The sequence below is a fragment of the Tasmannia lanceolata genome, unplaced genomic scaffold, assembly GCF_043159265.1.
Source record: "Tasmannia lanceolata isolate RefF3 unplaced genomic scaffold, GAP_Taslan_0.1 ptg000002l, whole genome shotgun sequence".
NCBI classification, from domain to species: domain Eukaryota; kingdom Viridiplantae; phylum Streptophyta; class Magnoliopsida; order Canellales; family Winteraceae; genus Tasmannia; species Tasmannia lanceolata.
In genome coordinates, this window is record NW_027518679.1 from 35,082,140 (window position 1) to 35,107,059 (window position 24,920).

General features: G+C 38.5%; 2 protein-coding genes across 7 annotated transcripts; both read right to left on the reverse strand.

Moving 5' to 3' along the window:
• Positions 1-21: 21 nt before the first annotated feature.
• On the reverse strand, positions 22-24,834 carry LOC143871060 (uncharacterized). 5 transcript variants are annotated; one of them, XR_013245870.1, is made up of 10 exons: positions 24,647-24,697; positions 10,598-10,675; positions 1,820-2,246; positions 1,546-1,731; positions 1,358-1,450; positions 1,175-1,285; positions 816-1,089; positions 653-730; positions 340-564; positions 22-240 (listed from the first exon to the last, which is right to left on the reverse strand). XR_013245870.1 is itself a non-coding variant. In XM_077376644.1 (5 exons), exons 1-5 carry the CDS (start codon positions 17,487-17,489, stop codon positions 5,126-5,128), a joined length of 2,115 nt encoding a protein of 704 aa, XP_077232759.1. In that variant the 5' UTR covers positions 17,490-17,520; the 3' UTR covers positions 5,056-5,125. The 5 variants fall into 5 exon arrangements, 3 of the variants coding, with proteins under 3 accessions (XP_077232759.1, XP_077232762.1, XP_077232761.1); XR_013245876.1 differs by lacking the exon at positions 24,647-24,697 and adding an exon at positions 15,697-15,728; XM_077376644.1 differs by lacking the exons at positions 22-240; positions 340-564; positions 653-730; ... (4 more) ...; positions 1,820-2,246; positions 24,647-24,697 and adding exons at positions 5,056-6,569; positions 6,668-6,755; positions 16,896-17,112; positions 17,202-17,520.
• On the reverse strand, positions 2,257-4,858 carry LOC143871106 (uncharacterized). 2 transcript variants are annotated; one of them, XM_077376648.1, is made up of 3 exons: positions 3,823-4,858; positions 3,642-3,741; positions 2,257-3,555 (listed from the first exon to the last, which is right to left on the reverse strand). In XM_077376648.1, the coding sequence occupies exons 1-3, from the start codon at positions 3,990-3,992 to the stop codon at positions 3,322-3,324; spliced, it is 504 nt and encodes a 167-aa protein (XP_077232763.1). In that variant the 5' UTR covers positions 3,993-4,858; the 3' UTR covers positions 2,257-3,321. Both variants share the same exon structure in this region, with proteins under 2 accessions (XP_077232763.1, XP_077232764.1).
• Positions 24,835-24,920: the final 86 nt, after the last annotated feature.

Here is a 24,920-nt window from a genome sequence, read left to right on the forward strand (position 1 = left end):
ATAGAAGAAAGCTACTTAATATAAAAAAAGGACCATATATTTGATCAAAATATATTCAAGTTTCGCATATAATCAGCAAGCTATTTAGTGCCAAAGAAACCCAACTGTCAACATGGTATTTAGCATCATTTCAAGTAACAAAGAAGCGAGATAACAAAAACTTGTGAAGTCACTGCTTTTACACAAAAAGATGGAAAGAGAACAAAAGAGCACAACTCAAGTGGTCGGAGCAAATTTAACCTGCAAAAAAAAAAACTATAAACAATAAAGACAGAAATTAGAAAAGTTCAATTAATGTAAAATTGTGCACCAATAAGAGGAAAAGTTCAATTACTTTACCAAGAACAATGGCCATGCAAAGGTAGCTCCGATGGCATCCATGATAGTTCTGACATGTCTAGATTGTTGTACCAGTGGTTCACTTAGGACTATTGGAACATCGATCCTAACCTCGGCGAATCCCTGCCCCAATCGTAAACCATCAACTACTGTCGTTGGATCCTGACTCACAATGACACCCCGTGCCACTTCAACATCAGGTTCTCTAATGCTCATAAGGCCAACCTTACAAACATAGATTCTTAATAAAGATAATGAGTTATAAAGTCAAATACTGACATTATTTAGATGAAAAAGTAAACAATGTTTTTACCTCATGGGAGGATGGAATCGCACGACTCGCAGAGGAGGACGGGGCATGTGGTTGCGAGAGAGTCGCACCGGACTGAGCCTAACATAAAATAACATATGCACACTATCTAACATGAAATTTCAGAAATATAACTTAATCGATATGTATGTAATTAAGATATTACCTGGCTAGCCACGTAATCATCGAACCGCCGAATAATATCATCCAACTTTGTCTCGAGCGTCGCATTTTTTCTTATTTGCTTCTATAACTTGTCTCCGGTTCTCCATGCGATCCGATGGTGTGCCACAAAGATCAGTTGGGATGGCTCCTAACCCATATGTACGCACTCACCCACGTCTCTCCGGTTCAACAATCTTAGAGAAGGTGTCATCTTTAATACCTGTGTTGCCCATGGTGCACTCAGGATGCTGAGTTTCATACTCTTCAAATTGAGCCTGAAAAGAAGAAGAAGAAAAAAACACATCAAGTTAGTCCCCTAATGACAACATATGAAATTTAAAGGAAAAAACGGTAACGTACAATTAGAGCCCCTGCGGCATCACCTAGGGGCAGGGGCTGCCCATTCTTTTTTCCATGAGTAAGCTTGAACATCTCCGTGCGACTGATCTCCACCCCATTCCTTTCAGTTTTCTGTCCCAACAATGTCTAGACAATGACTACCAGTATATAATGACTAAATGAAATCAAAAGGTGACAAGTTACCTTTGCCTTGCGTATTCTAGCATAGCTTTTTGTCCCGGCCCTATGCATGAACTTCTGCTTGGCACGATTAGCCTTGTTTCTTTTACTGCGTTCCTACAGTGCGCAATCAATACAGTCAGAATCAGAGTTATGTGTTCAAATCAATTAAAACATCAAGAAGCAAAACTAATAAGCCACATGTATCTTACCTGTCCCTCATCTGAGTCCCAAAATTCGCATAGCTTTTTATATTGTGACTACACAACCCTGTCATCCGTGCATGGAAGTTGTTTGTCGTAGAACTTACGCTTCAATATACATTTCCAATCTTTCCATTTCTTTCCAAGGGACGTAAACACCCAACCCTTAATCGAGATGTCAAATTCAAATCTCGCCTGCATTACATGTTAAACAAGAGATGAACATGACATAATAATGAGGAAGTACAAAAGGTAAACATATATACGAATTGTATTATTATACCTGGACAATGTTCCACATGTCATCTTTATTGGTTTGACTCATCTCCCCCCAATTAGGCACGTCTATTGGCAATTCCTCCCCTCGTCTAGCTATCGTGCCCAGAAAATTCGTAAGACTTTTTCCATTATCATCTTCAGGTTGCCCCAACTCATTACATTCAACCTTCTGCCTCTTTCCGTCATGGTTGGCCCAAAGTTCTTTCATGTAAGTGGGGGCCTCTAGTCCTTTTAGGGCCTCTAGATGAGGATGATACACTGTGGCGATGGGACTGGGCCTCATGTGATAGGGCCTGGTCATCTATAACATCGAGCAACGCACGGCCTTGGGACTCGACCTGGCCATGGGAATTAGTGGATGGGGGTCGGGGCTCCTGGGACTGTGATGGAACTCTAGTCCTTCTCATTATATTTTCTTACGTCGAAGTTAACTTGAAAATGATTAACAGTTGAATTTATCAAATTAATCCAATAGGCATGCATTAATAAACAGACTAGAGAATTAAATAAAAAATTATATCAGATTAATCACATGATAAACTAGTAATAACATGGAAAATATATTTATCAGAAATGAACTTTAAATTGAAAGACAAACTAGAAGTATTAATGCATTTACAGGGTATGCATTTCAGAAGGTATACATTTCACATTTAATTTATAGGGTATGCATTTCACATTTTACTGGGTAAGCATTTCACATTTTTTTGTAAGATAACAGCTTTACCTAAAGATAATAGCTTTATCAAAAGAGCAAGCACCATACAACAATCCAAAGAGATGATATAATCAAAGTAATCGACATCCATACATAAAGCACGTACAGAGATTTGGTAGTTTCAAGATGTTAAGTTGTATCCTGAAGTAGGCAGTTGGAACGAGTTTCAAGTCGCATTCAAAAATGCATTTCACATTTATAATTAATCAGTATCATCTGTATCAACATCAACTAAGCGATTGCCATCTTCATCATCTTCGTCTGACTCAGTATCAGAGTCTTCTGTATCAACATCATCTGTATTAACATCAACTAAGTGATTTTCATCTTCATCATCGCTGTCTGACTCTGTATCACATTCTTCTTCTTGCATTTGCTGGGTAAACATTTCCAACGGTTCATCAATTTCCATACCAACTATATCTGACCGTTCCCAGCTATCAATGTCTTCCAAATTTTGTATTTCTGCTACCTCAGCCTCGACATATTCCTCCTCATTGTCCCCACACACGTCAAACAAGTCCCTAAGTTTCGACTTCAAAACCACATGCCAGTCTTTGTTGCCAATCCGATATTGCACGTAGAATACCTGCTCGGCTTGAGATGCGAAGATGAAAGGCTCATCTTTATAAATATGGCATGACATATTTACAACCGTATAACCAAACTCATCTATTTTTATTCCCCTGGCCGGCGTTAGAACATCAAACCAATCACATTTGAACAATAACGCCTTCAGGTATCCGTAATAGTCAAGTTCGATGATATCTGTCAAAACACCGTAGTAATTAACCTCTCCTGCTATTGGATTCTGATCCCTGGCACTTAAAAACTTCTTGTAGTTGCAGTGACAACAACTCCACTGTTTTGAGTTTTCTTCTCTGTTCACTTTCCTTTGTGTGAAAGCGAAAACCTTTAACAAGGAACCCTTTGTATTTTGCAGCGACGGTCGATGGACCGCCGGCTAGCCATCTAAGTTTCTCAGAAAGGTGCTCACTTCTTGAATGATGCAACTCTTGAATCTATTCAAAATATAAGAATGATTAGCAAAGAGCAACTTGTTTACCATATAAACTTGAAGAGTGGCTTAAGGTTCTATCAAACTTACATGTGTCATAAACCAATTTGGAAAATCTTTAGTGTGAGTTTGTTCTATATCCATTGGTCTAGCACGAGGATGCAGATTCTTAATATCCCTAGTGTGTTTTCTGCGTATGAAATAATGTAAGAGACAAAACGTCAAGCTATTAACTAATATAGTAGATCAAAAAATAATTTAATTAACTTACTCACGAAATGGGGTGACTACGTGACAGTTGAAGAGAACATGTCGATGTGCCTGTTCAATTGTGGTTCGATCTAGAGTGCATGTCTTAGCATTACCTAGATGGCGTCCTATTGATGAGAACATAGATGGCGTCCTGTCGATGTGCCTGTTCACATGGAACATCTTCGTCATTCCCTGGTGGTCGATTCAACTTTGATTCGACACCTTCTAGATATCTCGAGCAAAACGTCAAACATTCTTCTGCTAAGTATCCCTCTGCAATAGATCCCTCGACACGACTTCTATTGCGCACATATGACTTTAATGTGAGAAGGTATCTGCATAGACATTACTTATATTACAGTTAATAATAAGAATCTGTAGAAAGCCTCATAGGTGTAAAAACTTTTGAACAATTTTGCATACCGCTCGATAGGGTACATCCATCGGTATTGTACTGGTCCAGCTATCATTGCCTCGTCGGCTAAATGAATAGGCTAATGCACCATAATATAAAAAAACGCCGGCGGGAATATCTTTTCCATATGGCAAAGTGTAAGTGCCATCCTATCTTTCAGTTTCTTGAGATCATTGCCTTTGAGGACTTTAGAACATAACTCTCTAAAGAAGTTACAGAGTTCAATCAATACCGAGCTTACCTTCTTAGGTAATGATGAGCGTAAAGCTAAGGGAAGTAGTTGTTGCATTAGAACATGACAATCATGGCTCTTCAATCCTGAAATTTTTCGCTCCCGAAGATTTACACGTCGCGAGATATTAGAGGAAAAGCCATCTGGAACTTTGATGTCCTTCAAGATGTTGCAAAGGGCTTCTTTTTCCTTTGTCGACATTGTGAAGCATGCTGGGGGCAAATATGTTTTGTTCTTTCCATTAGTCATTGGGTGAAGTGCTCTCCTTATTCCCATCTGTTGTAGATCTCGCCGTGCTTTTAAATTGTCCTTTGTTTTTCCCTCAATATTCAGTAGCGTCCCAATTACATTATCACATACATTCTTCTCAATGTGCATCACATCTAAATTGTGACGCAATAGGAGTGACTCCCAGTATGATAGACTAAAGAATATACTTCTTTTCTTCCAATTGTGTACCTTAGTAGGCTTATTCAAAGGATTCTACTCACATCCCATGGGATTCTCCTCATGTGGCCTCTTCTGGCGACGGGTATCTGGCATCTTCACACTCTTGTCTTGTTTCTTGCCAAATGTGATATTAATGTTTTTTAATTTGTCTAGTACCTCACGCCCTGTCAATGGAATCGGAGCTAACCTGTCTTCCACAGTGCCATCAAAACTCCACTTTTCAAATCAAAATTTGTGATTGGTGGTTAAGAATCGCCGGTGGCCCATGTAACATTCTTTCTTTCCATGCTTCAAACGACAAGAACATGTGTCCTTATTGCAAGAAGGACAAGCCAATTTTCCTTTGGTGCTCCATCCTGACAAGTTAGCATATGCAGGGAAGTCACTGATGGTCCACAACACTGCTGCATGCATTCGAAATGTCTCATTCCTTGATGCATCGTAAGTTTGTAAACCATCCTCCCATAATTCCTTCAACTCTTCTATCAAAGGTTGCAGATACACGTCTATATCATTTCCAGGTGCAGATGGACCAGGATTAAGCAACGAGAGCATCATATATGGTTGCTTCATGCACATCCATGGAGGCAAGTTATAAGGCATGAGAATAACTGGCCACGTGCTATGTGCAATACTCATCGTCCTAAAGGGATTGAAGCCGTCACTTGCTAACCCAAGTCTAACATTGCGAGGCTCTGAAGAAAATACCAGGTATTTGTAGTCCAATATTTTCCATGCGGTGGAGTCTGCAGGATGCCTTAATAGCCCGTCTTTGGTACGACTTACATCATGCCAAGTCATGAAAGAGGCTGTTTTCTTTGACATGTATAGCCTCTGCAGCCTTGGTTTCAATGGGAAGTGACGCAGAATCTTGGCAGATACTTTGTGTACTCCGGTAGATGAAGAACTTCTATCGTTGTTTGAATTTTGTGCAGTTGATTTCCACCTAGAAGCCCCACATATGCGACATGCCGAATCGTTAGCCACTTCCTTCCAGTACAACATACAATCGTTGGGGCATGCATCTATTTTATTGTAATGGAGGCCTAAATCCCTAATAATCTTCTTCGTTTCATAAAAAGAATTTGGCAATGATTCCCCTTCAGGAAGTGCCTCTTTCAGCAACTCGAGCAACATGGTGAATGATTTGTTCCTCCATCCATTGAGGCACTTTATGTGAAATAGCCGAACAACGAAGTTCAATTTTGATAACTTGCTGCCGGGATACAAATCATGCTCGGCGTCCTGTAATAACCTGAAAAAATTTTGTGCATCTGCATCAGGACCCTTTCCAGCTGCAACTCCTGGACCAACCTCATCATCTCCTGGATCAAACTCATCATCAGCTGGCTCAACTTCTTCATCATGTCTCGGCACTCGAAATGTGTCATGCAACAAGTCATGCATACCATCATGTCTACTCGAGTCATCATGATGGGGGCGATCACCCTCACTAGCGGCACTTGAAGACCCTTCCCCATGGAAATACCATCTAGTGTATCCTTTAAGCATCCCATTCCATAATAAATGTTCCTCCGCCTGTGTCTGATCAACCACCCTAACAAGGACACATCTATTGCATGGGCATATTATCTTGTTCCCACGAGGTGTATTGGCAAATGCGAACTCTATAAACTCTTTAACCCCTTCCTCGTACGCTACGTCATCCCTAATTCATCCAAGTGAGAAACACAATTGACACATCTTAATAATGCATCAATTGAATCCAGGTACATCTGGAAAACAAAAATGTATTGAGATTCGAACCTGTCCAGTTGAATCCAACTTCGATCCATTACTCTATTCCTGATTTGCTTGAGATCAATGTGATATCGAATGGAACACACATGTACAACTGAAAAAATCCCATATGAAGAAGAACCGTTAAAGGTATGAGTATCAATGTGATATCGAATGGAACACACATGTACAACTGAAAAATTCCCATATGAAGAAGAACCGCTAAAGGTATGAGTATCAATTATCCAAACTTGAACAAACATGTTTGCATACAAAACATGGGTTTCATTCCAACTATCTAGGCTCCATTCATGGAGTCCTTGGAATCTGATCATTTTAATAGTAAAAAACATATAACTAAACCCAAACACAAATTTCAAACTCAATCCCAAACCCTAAACCCAACAACCTAAACCTAAACCTAAACACAAATAAAAAACCACTGTTATATATCTGTCGGTGTGGAAAAAAAAACAAATAAAAAGAACAATTGTATGTCAGCATATCAACATAGCCTCTTATAGAGAATAGTCAAAGGATATTATTAAAGTTATAGTTTTCTATCTAGATAACATGTTAAACAAGCCATAGAAGTCTGCAATTCTATCTGTTATATACGATAACATATCATAACATAAAAAATGACAATGCATCCCATAAACTAACTTGCACAATTGAAATATCCTCTGAAAGCAAACAAAAGAACAACATTAATAACATGGCACAATATCAAGACACCCAACTTGAATAATCTAGTCTGCAAATACTAATATTAACATTGGAACCAAATGAACCTCATGTACAAGACCCAACTCCAAAGTGGAATTTCATTGTCCATTGACACTAGGAGTGTGTTCTGTTGCGCCACTTTTATGGGAAAGGAAATGGAAAACACCCCATTTTCCATGGAAAAAGCAATATCTGGTCGTTCTGTTGCATTAAACCGGGTAATTTTCAATCCTGCGTAGAATCCACCAAAGGTGACGTGTCGGCTTAAAATCCCCACCCAACTTTCCGCCTCCCAACAACGGAAAGTTGTAAAATCTTCCAAGATTCCATTTTATCGGGACTCCAAATCAATAAAATCTCCTTCATCCTTCTTTCATAATTCTAGCTCGTTGAGAACCATGACTCATCGTTTAGAACCCTCCTTCCGGCTTCGTCTCCCTACTCTCAACCGTTCTCCTGGGAAAGCTCTCTCTCTCTCCCTCATAATTCCATTGGAGATCTTCCAAAAACAAGCCCCTTCTTTACCTCCTGGGTTTTGTGGTGATGAAGAAGGGGCTGGGTTTGGTAGAGAGGGGCTTGAACACTTGCTTTTGCAGAGTGAGTCTTGGTTTTTGTAGTGAAGAAGGGGCTAGGCCTTGGTGTTGCGGTGAAGAAGGGGTTGTGACTGGGTTTTCCGTGAAGAAGGGATAGGGCTAGGGCTGGGTTTTGTGGCGGATCTTCTCATCCAGAGCTTTTCTGCAGACTCCTCATTTTTGACCTTATAAGGCACATCGTCAGTAAGATGTGCAGATCACACTTGCAACCCTCCAAATCTTAAATCTTTCCGGTTGTCCAATGGCTTCTTCAACTCTCGTTGAAGTGTCTTGTGAAAACCCAACTGAATCATCAGATCTCAAACCTTGATTTGCCACAAGCCAGCATTGTTCCTCTCTTTATATCCCTTTATCTCATACCTCATATTCAAAATGTAAAATCCTCACTCCAGGGGTACTTCAACTAGTTGTCTCGTTTTTGGCTTTCCTTGGCTTTCAGTAGTCTTCATCTAATTTAAGCAAATGGGATACTACCAGTTATAACCCAATGGACTGTTTGCTACTTATAACATAATGAACTGTATCCATTGGGAAAAATACAAAGCGATCCTATTCCACCACTGGAAGTGAAACAGTAACAATTTTAACAACAATCTAACAAATCTTGGGCATCGTGTCCTCAGGTGCCACTCTGCCTTAATAAATTTTGCATCTATGACTTCAATTTGGCTTATAGAGAATTATGTCCATAGTAAAAAAAACAAGCACATTTGACCATGTGGAAAGCAACAGCAGTTACTATTTATTAAATAGTATAACACAATGGACTGAGTCTATTCATTATTTCTGTACATCCAACATTTTTTGTGCATCTGCAGTTTGTTCATTGATTCTTTAATCTTATTGTTTGGTTTTCATATCACCCTTCTTTTTATCTCACTGTAGTTTGGTCATTAGTCTAATCCTTTGCAAATTCTTATTGAATTGGTTTTAGTTAATAACCATGTTGAATTTAGTAAACTTTACGTACGCTTTCTATCCAACAGAATGTGTCATTTTATATTTTCTGTATGTTTTCCTTACAGTTTTCCTACAACAGAACACTCATACCACTGCTTTTCTTTTCCAATTCCTTTCCATTTGCCACATCATTTCCTTTTCCTTTCCCGGACAAGGAAAGCAACAGAACAGACCCTAGGGGAATGGAAGCCGAGAGGGTTTTAAACTAAATCCATGAAAAAGTTGTTACCTCCACTGCTTCACTTGTACTGGGAGAATTTGTAGTTTGGCCCACAGATTTTTTGTTTCTTAAAAAATCAAACCCTAGCATTTTCCCCCGAAATAAAAAAAACCCACAGATTTCACTAGTTCTGATCATCTATCGGAGAATAAAAAAGAAATGATCTTCTAGGATTCCAAAGAAATTCTTTGACACCACCTGTTGGTACATCCATCAAGCTATGATTTTTTATTCTTTTTTCATTACGATAATTAACCCGACACAAAGAAAGCCTTCAATAAAATCACCTCTGGTAAGCATCTTTTTCACATTATCAAAAAATAAAGACAAACAAGCAAGAATACCTATTGTGACCTGAAACCCATTTACCTCAAGTAACTAAGAGAAACATAGTGGTTCTATAAAATTAGCAAGCAGAAAATAAGATGTTAAAACAAGCAAAGCTTCTCAACAGAAACTACTACGAAGAGACACCATTTAAGACATAGGGACACCCTCCTTATTACACTAGTATGACAAACGTATGACAAACAAAAGTGAAATTCGGCGAGATCATTAAAAAAAAACATGAACTGGATACAGAAACTGTAGAGAAAGCAGATCTATTACAATAGTTCACTTGGACATGAAATTGAAAGAGGGACATGTTAGTTTCATCCTCAACAGACTACAATTGAATAAGGGTCATGAAAGTGAAAGAAAACAAGCCACCCACTTCCAGATCTTTACAATGGTACCTACCCAAAAAAAAAAAGATTTGAAGAGGGGATGTTCTGTTTAATAGGCAATGGTACCTCAATTATTCTATGGAATGACTCAAGGACCGATACATTGATAAAAAAAAGAAATGTAAAGAAATGTAGACATGATCCATGATGCAATTCAAGGAGTTAATTAACACAATACAATCAGTGGACCCTCATATGCTTCTCACTATGGAATTAAATGGCAAGACTTCCTCTTTAGAACTAATAGAAAGTCAAAGAAATAGGTACCTAAACTAGAAGAAATCCATTGCCAGTGGAATAATCAAGGGTCACTTCTTAGAAGATAGAACAGTTTTCCTATTACCCAAAACTATGAGAAATCGAAGAAATGGAGAAATCGAAGTAACATATTCAGATTAATCGAAGACATGGAGAAATCGAAGACATTGGTCAACCAATTTAACACCATCCATCCCAAAAAGAGATGGAGAAATCGAAGTAACATGTTCAATTATAGTTCAGATTAATCAAACAAAATACAGCAAGCCCAAATGAGAAAAGAGAACTTAAGTAGCCCAGAAGCAAACAGAAATCAACAAAAAAAAGTAAGAACAACAGCACAAGGTAAAGAAAGGAGTAGATAAAGGAAACTGCAGGAAAAATATAAAACATGAAAATAAATTGCAGGAAATACAAGTGGAAAATACAAAAGAGAAAGAAATGAAAATAAGAAACAGTAATGACTGACCTAGCTTGATTTTTGTTACACTCTGAAGGTGAAGAAAGGAGGAATGGAAGAGACGAAATGGTTTTCTTCCCCCTCGATCTGCAAAAAGAAAAACAGAGTTAAAAAATATAAACAGAAAACACTGCAAATTTCACATCTCATTTAGAAAAATTAACCATAATAACAAAAGAAATGACTTGCTATACAAGACATGACAGAAATCAAGATCCGTAAAATATGGGCAATAATTAAAAAGAAAAATGACATAGACCGGACATTTTATTTTCTCTACATCGTTAATAATGGAAGCAGTGTTTTCTATGGTTATCAACTCTCTAATAGTATGAATGAAGAAAATCCAAAAGATGCTATTATGCAAATAAGTTCAATCACAAACTCATGCATGCAGGGTAATTTTTGCGATTTTGTATGACATATTTGGACTTGGTCCTAAAATATTTGGTATGTTATCCAGGATGAGATCACTGAATGAAGTTATTTACCTCCAAGAAAATGCATAGTTTGGTGGCAGCTACTTATTTGTGGTTTTCTTTTGTTTCATGATTTGTTTTCATTCTTTTTTCTTGTTATTCTCATGTACGCCATTTCTTTGTTCTATGTCTGTGCCTACAGACCAGGTTGGTCTTTGGGTTTAGCAATTAAAAAAATGTTATCATGGGAATAAGACCCTCATAAGACTAGGGTTGTCCTCCACCTTTTGGTTAACAACTCAGACTACGCATTCAGCTGTGGACTCCTCCAGCCAGATGTAATTTTCATCCCTTTTAAAGCTGTTTAAATGCTCAGCTAAATGGAAGTGATTAACCTCTTCTTTGTAGTGTTATAAGCTCTAAGGAAGAGATGCACTCGTCTATTACTCACACGCATGGTTTTAAATTTCGGCCGAAATGTTTCGTTTCGGCCGAAATATTTCGGTTTCGGTGGAAAACGAAACGAAATTCACAATGAGTCGGAAAAGTACCAAATTTCGCCGAAACGTTTCGTTTCGGTGAAATTTCGGAAATCTCGGTGAAATTTTGGAAATTTAAGTGAAATGTTTCGGAAATTTCGGTGAAACGTTTCGGTGAAGTACAAAATTTCACCCGAAATTTCGGAAATTTCGGTGAAATGTTTCGGATTTTGGAAATTTCGGTGAAACGTTTCAGAAATTTCCAAAATCACCGAAATTTCGGTGAAATTTTTACAAGATTTCGTCCGAAATTTCGTACCGAAACCAAAACGTTTCGGTTTCGGTGATGACCAAAACCGAAACCGAGATTTAAAACCTTGCTCACACGCATGCCTTTCTGTTTACCATTCTTTTGATAAAATAAGGGTAAGAATTATATTTTGATGTGCAGGCAGAGTATGGATTTGGGGAACTACAATTTATAATCAGATAATAATTGTATCCCTCTGATTAAGAACCTATAAATGGGTAGTAAAAAAAATATTTAGCTAAGAGTCTCCATCTTATTTCTCCCACTGAAAACCATAAAAAACATGAATTCAGATCATTATCATAATGGAGATCAGAAATGCAGAAATTCCAGATGTAAAGACATCTATAATCAAAAGAAAACTAAAAGCATCGAAACCAATCAGGTTTCGAAGCTTAAAACCCATGTATATTTCGAAACTGGGCATCAAAGCCCTAATCCAGCTCCTGATCTTTCGACTTCAGTGTGTACACATCATAAAAATAAATCGAAACGAAAAAATATAATAAAACTATCGAGCCAGAAATTCATTACCTACCAACTCCAGAAACCATAGAAAACATCAAACACAACACGTTACTGGTCTCTAAACCCTAGGCAACCAAACAGGAAATGCAATTTTGAGAAAAACAATGCCCTAGACAAACAGGATGGTCTGTTGCATGTTAGAGCAGCCACCTCATGAATGAAGACAAAATATGCAGGAAAATCAGCCTTGGTGGCTGCTATGACATGAAACAAACCATCCGCAAAAGGCCTTCTGCAAGGGACGCTAGCAAATCCCTCCCTCCCCCCCCCCCCCCCCCCCGGTCCTCTTAACACTCACACACCTTCTACGATGGATGCTAGCAAATCCCTCTCTCTCTCTCTCACACACACACGCACATGCGCACTGCCGCACACAGACACACAGTTCAGGGCCGGGATGATCCACCATACAAGCATATGCTCGAGCTTGGGACTCCGATCATGCTTCTTAAACATATGTTCAAAATTAACGCGGTCCTCTTTAACTAGTCCTTAATTACCTAAATGATGCGAGGACTCCAATGAATATAATATCGCTCTTTATCAACAGAAAAAAATGGCTGGAGGATTCCTTCCGTTGCCATGGTCACCAACCCCAAGATCACGGCATTCTATGACACTACATCTTTCTTGATGATCATGACCAAAAGTATGCAAGCATTATCGATATAACCACATTTTGAGTACATATCAACAAGGGCAGTGGAAAGAATCACATTCAGTTCCTCCCCAAGTAGAGATGAGTTTCTCATCCAAGATCTAATGTCCCCAAAGTAGCACAATCAGACCACAATTTCACCATTTTAATCCCATTTGATCTCACTAAATTCATTCACATAAGATAGAATAACTGGATCGCTTCTTTTAGAAATCCGCACTGCGCTTACCCTGTAATCATGGCATCCAATGACACTAAATTCTTATCAGAAGTGTCTTCAAAAGCATGTCTACAAGAGCAGTAGTCAAAATTACATCCAATGACATTGCATTAATATCTATGAAAACTGAAGCCCATCTCCCCATTCTCAAAATTGGAGAGACTCGAATAAGCAGACAGAAGAAACACCATTATTGCAGGGTATCAAATCGTCGACTGAAACGAGAGCATTAGTCAGAACAAGATCAACAACTCAACAACTCAACAATCAAGCCATCACATCAAAGAATCAAAACCCTCTCATCGCAAGCCCTAAACTGAACATCTAAATTGTTTCAATTTCTGCAATACACATCAAAGAATCAAAACCCTCTCGTCGCAAGCCCTAAAACAGCTACAGAGGGAATAACATATTAAAATAGAAGAGAGATAGAGATTGGAACAAGCCGTAAAAGAGGGAAAATCCAACAGTTCATCTTAAAATCTAGAGCGCGCTGTGTAAATGAGTAGTGGCCTCTAATCTGAAACCAGAAGAGAAAGATGAAGTACCTTTACATTTTGGTTATGCTATTTAGCAATACATAAATTCAAAGACAAATTACTTTTAAGCGGTGTAGTATGCTTGTTATTATTTAACCTCTTTCTCTTCCATGTACTGTTGAATCATCCTATATATGCAACACTTAAAAGCTTTCATTTCTCTTTAATACATAAGAAAGGAGACCCTAACACAAAAAGGACAAGAAATATTGGTTTCTCTCAAATCCTAAGACTCCTTTGTTTTAGGACAGTAATTTGGGCCTATTGTTTTTAAACCCCTAAGTTGGGATTGAACATCCGACTCTGTAGGTTGAAGAACAAACCCTTGACTATTTAGCTACTCTCTCCCTCTCTCTCTCCACTTGGGATGATCTGGAAAGTTTGGAAAAGAAAAACTTCTCCAAAATTTCATGCTTTCCTTTGTTTGATTACATATAAAAAATTGACTTCAACCACAACAACAGAACTTTTATAGAGGGACTTCTAATATATAATTAAATCCCTAAAATTTGTCATTTCCCTCTAAAGTGTGGGAGAGATTGATCTCATCCCTGATGGGATAGCTCATCCCTGATGGGATAGCAATGGATCATAAACATAGAAGAATCAAAGCATAAAACAGAAATCTTTTTCACCATCCAAAAAAAAAAAACAGAACATAAATCTTTAAGAAAAGTGTCACATACGTTAGAACCCTAACACAAAATGGACACGAAATCCCCGGTGAGATTTGACAGAGATCCACCATTCCTAACAAAATAGCTTCGATTTAGAAAAAGGGCAAGAAAGAGATCTACCTTTAGATGACTTGACGAGCAATAGAGATAGGCCCCAAACCCTAAACTCTCCACCGAAATTGATTCAATTTCTATAATACACATCAAATAATCAAAACCCTCTCATCAGTTTTTCCCTAACTCCAGATCAAAAATAGCAAACCCAGACTAAAAGAGAGAAGAGAGAGATTGGAGCAAACCCTAGGGCTCTGTTCACTTGTTTTCCCGGGAAAGGAAAGGAAAGGAATCTGACGTGGCAAAATGGAAAGGAAAGGAAAAGAAACTGTGATTTTCCCTTGCTTTCTCGCTGTTCACTTGCCCAGAAAGGGAGGGAAAATATGCAGGAAAGTTATTTTCTCGCTGTTCACTTGCCAAGAAAGCAAGGGAAAATATGCAGAAACCCATATTAAACATATTTTGCAAAAGAGATTTTTTTTTTTGCATTAAATGCTACCGCATAAACAACACGTACATAGTATCACTACAAGAAAAGTGACATTCACCGACGGTCTGAATTAGTCCAGCATATGGGGACACAACCTGTAATATTTATATAGGGATCTTATTATACAAACATAAAATACAAATCTTAAAGATACACTCTGCGTTACATGGCATTGATCATCCTAAGAACACACAAGTTTAATGCTTTTATCAGAATCTGATATGGACAATGAAAGCTAGGACAACCATGAAGCAAGTAACCATGGCACAATCAGATCCAAAGCCAATTAAAGAACTACAAGCATCCATCCAATTGTGTGCACTCCCAAGCAGAACAACAAGAAAGCATACTAAACGCGTTTACATCATAATCATAAAATCCAATTTCAATGTAGAAAGTGGAATTGGAACAGTGCTTTTTGTAATAAATTACCATGAGAGGGGAAAAGAAATTGCTCAAAGTAGAAAACCAGTGTAAATGTCAACATTTTAAATACTAACAGTTTAAAGAGACATAAAAACGAATGGTAGGGCTTCCTAAAACCTACAAGAACATGAATAAGCAGGAAAAAACAGAGATCTGAGTAACAGTCCTAAAAATACATAAACATCACAAAGCCAAACGGCGCAGAATGCGCCCCAACATCTCCACTCGATCCATCTCGTCCAGAGAAAGGAAGGCCTCAGCTTCCTTCTGATGCCCATGCAGGTGAACATAAGCATCAATGAGCTCACCTCTAGCGAAACCATCAATGTTCAACACGGCATCTTTGAGGTCAGGGAGGCTGTGTACCTCACTAGTAGTAATTTTGGCATCAGCAACCATTTTAATGCCCAGTCTGCATATAAAACCATAATGTGAGTCAACATACCTCATAAACAAGTGGAAAAAAGTCTAAAATGCTACTGTCATATGTATTAACCCCACACCAATGGCTAACCCCAAAAACCAAGGAACATTGTGGATGTCCTCTTCACGCTTGTCTTTCAAATCCTCATGGCTCTCAATATATGCATTTAAGGATGCTTCTGCCTCATTCCTTGTGGCATAGGAGCGATAAGATGCTCCACTATACCTATTCACTTGAAGGTGACAGTCTGCCCAACTCTCGAATATGCCCACCTGTCGTCCCTTGAAAACCACATAAAACTTATCCTTCGCCATTACCTGGTACCACATAAACAACACATAAGCAATTTTTCCAACAACAAATGATAGATAAACAACGTTTACTTAGATGAGAGGCAAATATCATCCATGGATAAACAACGTTTAGCCAAAGATCTCAATCTTCACATAAATCTAATATATCTAAACATTACACCCATCCATAAAACCAATAGTTTCATCAAACTATTACACCCATAGTTCCATCCATAAAACCTAGTTCCATCCATAAAACCAACAACACATAGTTCCATCAAACAAATACACCCAAAATATATCTAAACATAACACATAGATAGTTCATAAGTAAAAGGTTCATAAGTAACACATAGTTCCATCCATTAAAAGACCCAAGAACCAAAAAAACCTCCAACCGAAACGGTTCAAGACACAGACCCAGCCAAACGGCGCAGAATGCGCCCCACCATCTCCTCTCGGTCCATCTTCTCCAGAGAAAGGAATGCCTCAGCTTCCTTGTGATGCCCGTGCAGGTACACATAAGCATCAACGAGGTCACCTCTGGGGAAACCCCCAATTTCAAGCACGGCATCTTTCAGGTGAGGGAGGCTGTGCACCTCACCAGTAGTAATTATGGCATCAGCAACCCTATTAATGCTGGAAGACACAACCTGCAACTCCGATAGAAGTGCAGCATTAGGACGCTTCTTTGACTTCTTCCCACCACTAGCAGATGGGCCCCTGATAGGAGAAGAGTCACTATAGCCCATGCTAGCATCTAAGACAGGTGTAGATGAAGACGCTCTACCATGAGGCGGAGTACGGAGGTAACTTTCGTCCATATCATCTAGCCCAACCGTAAGGGTCGATGAAGAAGCACCGTGTGTGTCCTGCGTCGGCTGAGTGGGATCCCTTCTTGTATCCCTAACATCCTCCCCACGTGTGTAATCATCATCGCAGACAGCTTTCATATCTTCGTAGAGAGGATACCGTTTGCTAAAGAAGCGTTGGTGTTCTGGATGCAACTGTAAAAAAGGAAAGGAATTGTCACGGAATATTATTTAAACATGTAACTTATAAATAGAGGAAGCGATATACGAAAAATAAATATTACCCTCAAGTATTCATTCTTCACTTCTTCGTCAACCGATAACTTGCATATGGTTTCATCCCAGCCAAAGCCACTGAGATTTATGATGGAGTTCAGAGTCCTATAAGTTGTCTTCAGTGTCTTCAACCGATTTTTCACATGCTGTTTCGTTAGGGTCATGTTCAGGACAGTAACTAGTTCCTGCGCAATAGCAACATAAGCACACTCTTTGAACCCAGCACCAGTTTTCTGCCCCTCGGCTATCTGATTCTTAAGGGCTGCCAAGAGAGCCCCATCCATAGTCCCATCCATAGTCACATTCCATGAGACATTCACCTTCTTATCAGCTGTACTTGCAGTTCCTGCCATCTCGCCTGCAACTTTTCGAAACACTTCATATAAAAAACTTCAATCATAGAATTATAGATAACCAATAGACATAAGCAATCTTAGAAGTTACATTAACCAATACTGTAACAAACATAGAAATTACATAAACAGATCTCAACCCAGCACACTAAATGAATATCTATAAAAATAGTACACCACAAAGAAAGGAATATAAGCTACAGTTCCAACAAAGTACACATCGAAAATGTAAACACAGGTGCGTTTCCTAACAACGATGACGTGCTTGGAAATCATTCCACATCTGATTCATGATTGTGGTTCGAATGTTACGACCTTCCCTTAAATCCTCGGCCCTGGTCATAGGAGGAGGAGGAACAGGTCCTTCCTCCTCTTCCTCTTCAGGTGGAAGCAATGCCAGCTCATCGTCAACATCCTGAATGTAGGCACCGTCGGGCATCTCCCTCCTAATGTGGTTGTGGACGCAGCAACAGGCCAACACTATGTCGATCTGCTTGTCATATGAGTACATGGGTGCTAAATTTAATATGCCGAATCGCTTCTTCAGGACACCAAAAGTTCGCTCGATTACATTCCTTGCCGAAGAATGCCTTTGGTTATACAACTCCTCGGGTTTTCTTGGTCTGCGCCTTCTAATCTGATTGAGATGGTAACCAATACATCGGATTGGAGTTATAAAATGGGACAGGCACGGATACCCGGCATCACCAAGGTAAAACTTTCCTACAATCAAAGAAAGGATTATACTCAAATTAGCTATGTACTACGGGAACTGCATCGGTACAAACATAATAATAAGGTAACTATTACCTGGCAAAATAGGAATCCTGTTCTGCTTTGATATGGCAGATGCTAACACCCGTGAGTCCGATGCCGACCCCTCCCACCCACAAAGGACGTACGTAAACTTTAGGTCAAAGTCGCAACAGGCTAACACATTTTGGGATGGGAAGTGCTTACGACAAATATATCTTTTCTGAATATCCTGAGATACTTTTGCAGGAATGTGCGTCCCGTCAATTGCACCGAGACAATCCTATAATATGGACATTCAGATGTCAACCATCACCATGAACATGCCTCAATTACTAACAAACTACAGTCGAAATACGTACCTATCGTAAATGTACCTTAAAATAAGGCATGAAATTAGGATTATCAAGGATTGCACGTGGTGTCTCCCTTGATGGACGTACTATGAACATGTATTGCAGAATGAGAACAGCATCGAGAACCTTATTAAAATACTTTGAAACAGTTGCCCCAGACCTTCTTGTGGTTGCCCTAACAATAAGATTCCTTTCGTTGTGTGAAATCACACTTAAGAAAATCATAACTTGTTCCTCAACAGTGCAATGAATTGTGTCTTCCAACAAGGTAGTGTTTCTGAAAAGGGCCACGAAAGTGCGGAAGCACCGAACATCCATACGAAGAAGAGCAATACAATGGTCCTCTGCGTTCGTGATACGTCTAACAAATGTCCTACGGGTTAGGTACCCGCTTTCGTAAGGTGCTCTTGTAATATTCTGCTCTAGGTATAGGCGAACCCTAAGAGTAACTGCAGCTGCCGCAGAGATTACTATAGCTGCAGCTCGAAGGATCAACATGCGCCTATTTGCTGGTTGTCGAGGCATGATGGTAGCCTACCAAATACTAAAAAAAACATAACTGAAGATGAGAACCCAACTACCAAAAACACCATAACTATAGTCGCAACAATTGAAACAAAATAACCACAATCAGAAAGCACCAAACCAACAACCACCCACAAACTCCAAACAACCATAAACCCCCACAACCTCCAAACAACCATCAACCACCAATGCACCAACAACCATCAACAACCTCCAAACAACCATGTACCCCCAAAGCACCCACAGACCCCCACAACCTCTAAACAACCATCAACCACCAATGCACCAACAACCACCCACAACCTCCAAACATCCATCAACCCCCAAAGCACCAACAACCACCCACAATCTCCAAAAAACAAATATTAACATATGAACAAAATCAGATATGATCTTGTGTGGCAAAGAATAAAGAAACAGTAGAGATTAGTTGATCTTGTGTGGGAAACAACCATAGAAATAAACAGAAATACATAAACTGAATTACATCAACAATAGTCACATAGAAATCAGATATTTTGTGGCCCAATAAAAAATGTGTGAATAAAAAAAAACAAAAACAGACCTTGAAAAGAACACTATCCTTGAAAAGAAAAAGTTAAAAAAATGAACACTAATTAAAAATAACACATATCAGAACTCTAAAAATCCAAACCCTAAGGCCACGTTTTTTATTGTTACAACCAGAACTTTGTTATAGAAAATAAACCACAGAACCCTAAAAAATCAACCGTATACACATCAATATCAAAATAGGAGAAGAAAACCTTTCATAATATAGATCTGGACAACCAACAATAACAGATCTTGTATGAAACAGATCAACAGATCTTTAAAAATCAAACGGATCTTTAAAAAAAACTAAGAAAAAACAACCAACAAAGAGGAAAATGAGAAGAAACATAGGCAATAATAAGAAATCACAGCATACAAAGGGAAAAATCAAACCCCCAACAGAACAGATCTTGTATAAATCAGAATCTCACGGAAAAAAAACAGAAAAAGATGCAAATCTGCCCTTGGGAAGAAGAAATGAAACAGTACCTTGATAAACAGAGGAGAAGAATGTGCTTCGCCGGTCTTTGGGTGCTCGCCGGAGTGATTACCGCCGCCAGAGTGCTCGAGGAAGACAAAGAAGAGGAGCGGCTAGGGTTTCCTTTCAGAGGTAGGGTTTCGTTTCAGACGCGTGACTTGAAAAAAATAACCCCGATAGATTTTCTAGCGCGTGATGGAAAAGCGCTTTCCTACCCTTTTCGACGGAAAAATAAATGGGTACTTTCGCGAGAAACCATTATTTCCACGTAATACTTTTTATTTTCCATGTCAATAAGTATACTTTCCCAAGAAGGGAAGCGAACAGCGGGAATTTATCTTTCCCGAGAAAAAAGGGGTATTTTCCTTTCCTGAGATTTCTTGAGAAGGCAAGTGAACAGAGCCTAGAAGAGGGAAAACGATGGTCTATTTTCCTTAGAAACCGGTGGTGGCGTTCCACATGGAAGCAACCCCAAAACAAGCTAGGGCTGGAAGAGAAGGTTGGAGGAAAGAGGGAAAATGGAGAGGGTTTGGCTAGGTCTCGATGGAAGTGGAGGGAGAAAAAAGAGGGAAAACAAAAAATTAGGGCTGGAAGAGAAGGTTGGAGGAAAGGGGGAAAATGGAGAGGGTTTGGCTAGGTGTCGATGGAAGTGGAGGAAGAAACAAGAGGGAAAACAAAAAAATTTCGTGCTTGGCACGGGAGATAAAAAAAAAAGTGGTTGGGGTCGCCTAAATAAGTGGGAGATATAGAGGCAGTCAAGACTACGTTTATTTCTTACGTAATAAGGTCAGCGCGCGTACGCATTAGCAGGGGCGCTTTTTTGCGTCTGCCTCTATATGTCTGCCTCTAAAACTAAACTTTGTTGTAGTGTTTACAGTTGTTGTATGTCATTCCACATTTGATGACATGTCCTTTTTGGAAAAGGTTGTACATTCCAAACTTGATGATACATCTTAACTCAAATATGGATAAGATGACTGTAACATTCCAAAAAGAAACATGAAATGGTTCTTTGCAAAAGACACTATTTGGTCTTGTTCTTTATTGAAACTTGACAATTAGTAATGGTTCTTTGCAAAAGAAGCTATTTAGGTCTTGTTCTTTATTGAAACTTGACAATTATGCTTATGGTGAGAGTGATACTGATACTTTTTCAGTCATTTTAGAATTGTACTAAGTTCTTCTTCAGGTAGAACTAGATACTTTCGTGAATTATGGAATTGTACTAAGTTCTTCTTTAGGTAGAACTAGATACTTTCATGTTTATAATATTGGTTGGATTCATTTTTATGAAATCCATATTTGATAATTCATAGGGATTGGCGAAAACGGTGGAGCTTATCTTGATTTGGACTTTGATGAGGATGACTTACTTGAGTAAATCTTCTAAAGTCATAAAGACTATGCTTTCATTTCAGTATGTATCGAGTTCACTTTTTTGTGGAACTTTATTTTGGATCTCGATGAGAATCATACCTCATGAATGAATTCCTCTAAGATCAGTGGGGTTTTCTTATATGTGAAACTACCTTTGGTTGAGTTTAGATTGTATCTCAAACTCTTGGTTAATCATAAAGTATTCTTGTTTTCAGTTGGATTACAGATCTTTATTGATATGGTGATATGGATGATTCAATAATTTTGTTTGGACATCACATTAACTATCTATTGGATTGTGCTATATGTAAAACATAGGAGGAGATTGTTGGGTAAATAATATAACCCTATTATGTTCTAATATAAGCCCAATAAGATAATGGACCAGTGTAGTGGGCCTACTTGGGCTAGAGCCCATTAACCTATTAAAATCCTAGTGTGTGTGTATATATATATAGGGGCTGGAGGCAACAAACTTGGTATTCCAAACTAGATACCTTGGGTGTAATGCTTCAAGCAACCTCTTGCTTGACCTAATTCCTCTAACAAAACTCTTGTCAAACATAGAGTTAGGATAAAAAAGGATGTCCATTGATCTTAAATCCTAATTTTTAGAAAGAGATAAACATGAATTACATAAAGTGGACCCCACTAGAATCGACAAATTCCACTTGGATGACATCTAACCCATGTTGACCGAGCTTCACTAGAATGGACAAATTCCAATTGGATGACATCTAACCCATGTTGACCGAGCTTCAGATTAAAACATAATCTCTTTTAGTTGTTGAACAAACCTCAACGCATTAGTGGACCCCCTTCATATCTATAGATTTGGGTAGAAACTGGGTGCGTGACCAACCCTCGAGGTGTAAATGGTGGGCTGCACTTGATTTGGCCGAGTACATATTTGACCTTTTTTTTTTCTTGTAATTAATGTGGGTCCATCTTGAATTATTTAGTATATATACATAAAGAGAGATGGTTTGAATCATTATTTGAATCCACCCTCTGCAACGCAAGTGTCCATATGGATTAACTTGAAATTAGAATGTTGGTTAGTTGCCGTTTTCTAGGCGGTTGCTAGGATGGGTAGGACCATCACATGCATGTGACTTTTAGGCAACTGTCATCCGTGGTAAACTCAAATAGATAAACTATCCAGATCATGTTGAAAAACTGTGATGGACTAACCAAAAGTGTCTGATTAGTGTGTAATTCCCACAATTATGATGATTAAGGACCTCTGAAGATGCCGTTAATAATTATTTGCGTATGGTCTTACACGCAAAAAATGGTTATAATAGTTTTAGGCTTTTAGCAATGCCATATTTAATGGTCCAAAGAAGCTGTAATGTCCTATTTAGAAATAAGATTAAACTAAAAGAAACTTATGTTAAATCTAGTAAAATCTGACCACTGGATCTAGGGTGTTAGATGTTGTAGATTAGGCAATTAAGCAATTAGGTATTAGAATAGGATAATCTTTCATAAGGTTTTCATCTATGCTTATCTTTTAAGGACATTACTTAAGGACAGATTATAGTTAATTGTAATGGTCCCAGATTAATAGAAATTCATCATTTTTCATCTTAGTTGTTATTAAGAATAAATTTTGGTAGCATCTATAGAGGCCCTAAGGCCATGTTTGGCAGTAATGACAGTTTTTTCCATGGAATATTGGTTTATCAAGTGGTGGGAGAGGGACAAGGAGGGTAGGAGAGGGGCAAGGAGACTTGGGCGGGCATGCATTAATGAGGAGAGGGTGAAAAGTGGCTGAAAATAGGGAAAAGAAGAAATTCAAGTCGAAAGCGAGTTTTTGTTTTTCTTATTTTTCAGCTACTTTGTATCATCTCCTCACTCATACCCTCTCAATTCTCTCTTTCTCCTCCTCTCCTTGCCCCCTTTTCAACACTTGGTAAGCTAACATTCCATGAAAAAAAAATCATGGTTGCCAAACATGGCCTAAGAGTCTCTCTTGGATCTCCATCAAAGTTTGTCATGAAGTTAAATATGATTATTTGCAAATAAGATGTAGTTAATGGCTTCCTAAGAGGCCCCATTATCCCATTTGCAGATGAGATTAGATTAAAATAAGGTTATTTGCAAATAGGAAACTGGATTCCAAAGATGCTTATGTAAGACCTACTGAATATTTTCAAATGCTTACGACTTGTTGATGACATTATTGACAACTATAGCCTCAACGAGTAGCTTAGAAAACAACTTTAGGGTAGATGGAAGCTTATTGTGGTTTGGTCGAGTTTCGAATTTCCCGTCTTGAATTAGATGTGGCTCAAGCGTAAGTAGGAGTGCAAGTTGGGTCGGGCTCAACCCGAATCCGACAGGTTCAACCCAATTTTGGCTTGGGTTGTGTCAGGAAAAGACAACCCGATTGCGTTATGACTAAGGTTTTTGGGAAACCCAATCTAACTATGTTCACCTAATTTATTTTACTGCGATTTTTAAAATCATATTTGTCTGTATTTTTTCAGCCTCCATCATAGGCCAATCCAAAACCAACCATACTCAAATCGGGTTAGGTGGGTTGGATTAGTGTGGAGAGATTTAGAGGCAGGTTGGGTTAGGCTTGACCCTTCGCAACCCGAGGTTCAGAATGGGTTTGATTAGGATTCAGATAATGCTACGTTGGCTAGGCTAGGGTTGAGGTAATTGCCTTTTATTGCTGATAGTAGAAGTGGATTTTGATGGCAAGCCCTCTTTCAAAAATCGGGCAGATGAGTTGCCTTTTATTGTTTATAGAGCATTAAATATTACAGCTCCAACTGCACTCAAAATTAGAAAATTGAAATCGAATATTTTTAGAAGGTATGCATGATATCTAGTTAATAATGAACTCCTAATTCATGTCATTATTTACAAATAAGATTAAATTAAAATAATCTTATCGAGACTAACGCACAGTGTATCCAAAGAAGCTCTCATATTTTTAGCATTAGTATTGAGGAACATTTGTTTAAAGGTTTTATTAAAGAAACAAAGAAATCTATCTACTCAATCCAGATATAAAAGAGCAAAGAAGTTTAGACTCGTACCTCTATTTCCTATATCACCTGATCCATTCAAAATGTTAATCCTGTCAATTGGAAATTGCATATAAGCACCAGGAAACCAAAAAAAAAAAAAAAACAATGATATTTCCATCTCTTGTTTTAGTCATCTCTCTTTTACTCAAGCTCATTTTTTAGAGCTTCAATTAACTAGTTAGAATGAATGAAAGAGTTTTAAGAGAGCTGCGATTGGATAAAAAATGGCTGGCAAGGCCAATCGTCTTTATATTATATTATTAAAGGCAAGTGATATTTCCAC

Coding starts and splice junctions, on each gene's coding strand:
- LOC143871106 (XM_077376648.1), bottom strand. CDS start 3,992: ATGACGAAGATGTTCCATGTGAACAGGCACATCGACAGGACGCCATCT. Junction 3,742..3,822: donor GTAGTCACCCCATTTCGTGA/GTAAGTTAATTA, acceptor TTTCATACGCAG/AAAACACACTAGGGATATTA. Junction 3,556..3,641: donor CAAATTGGTTTATGACACAT/GTAAGTTTGATA, acceptor TATTTTGAATAG/ATTCAAGAGTTGCATCATTC.
- LOC143871060 (XM_077376644.1), bottom strand. CDS start 17,489: ATGGATGGGACTATGGATGGGGCTCTCTTGGCAGCCCTTAAGAATCAG. Junction 10,676..16,895: donor CCTCCGTACTCCGCCTCATG/GTAGAGCGTCTT, acceptor TTCTTTTTGCAG/ATCGAGGGGGAAGAAAACCA. Junction 6,756..10,597: donor TGTAACAAAAATCAAGCTAG/GTCAGTCATTAC, acceptor GGATTTTTTCAG/TTGTACATGTGTGTTCCATT.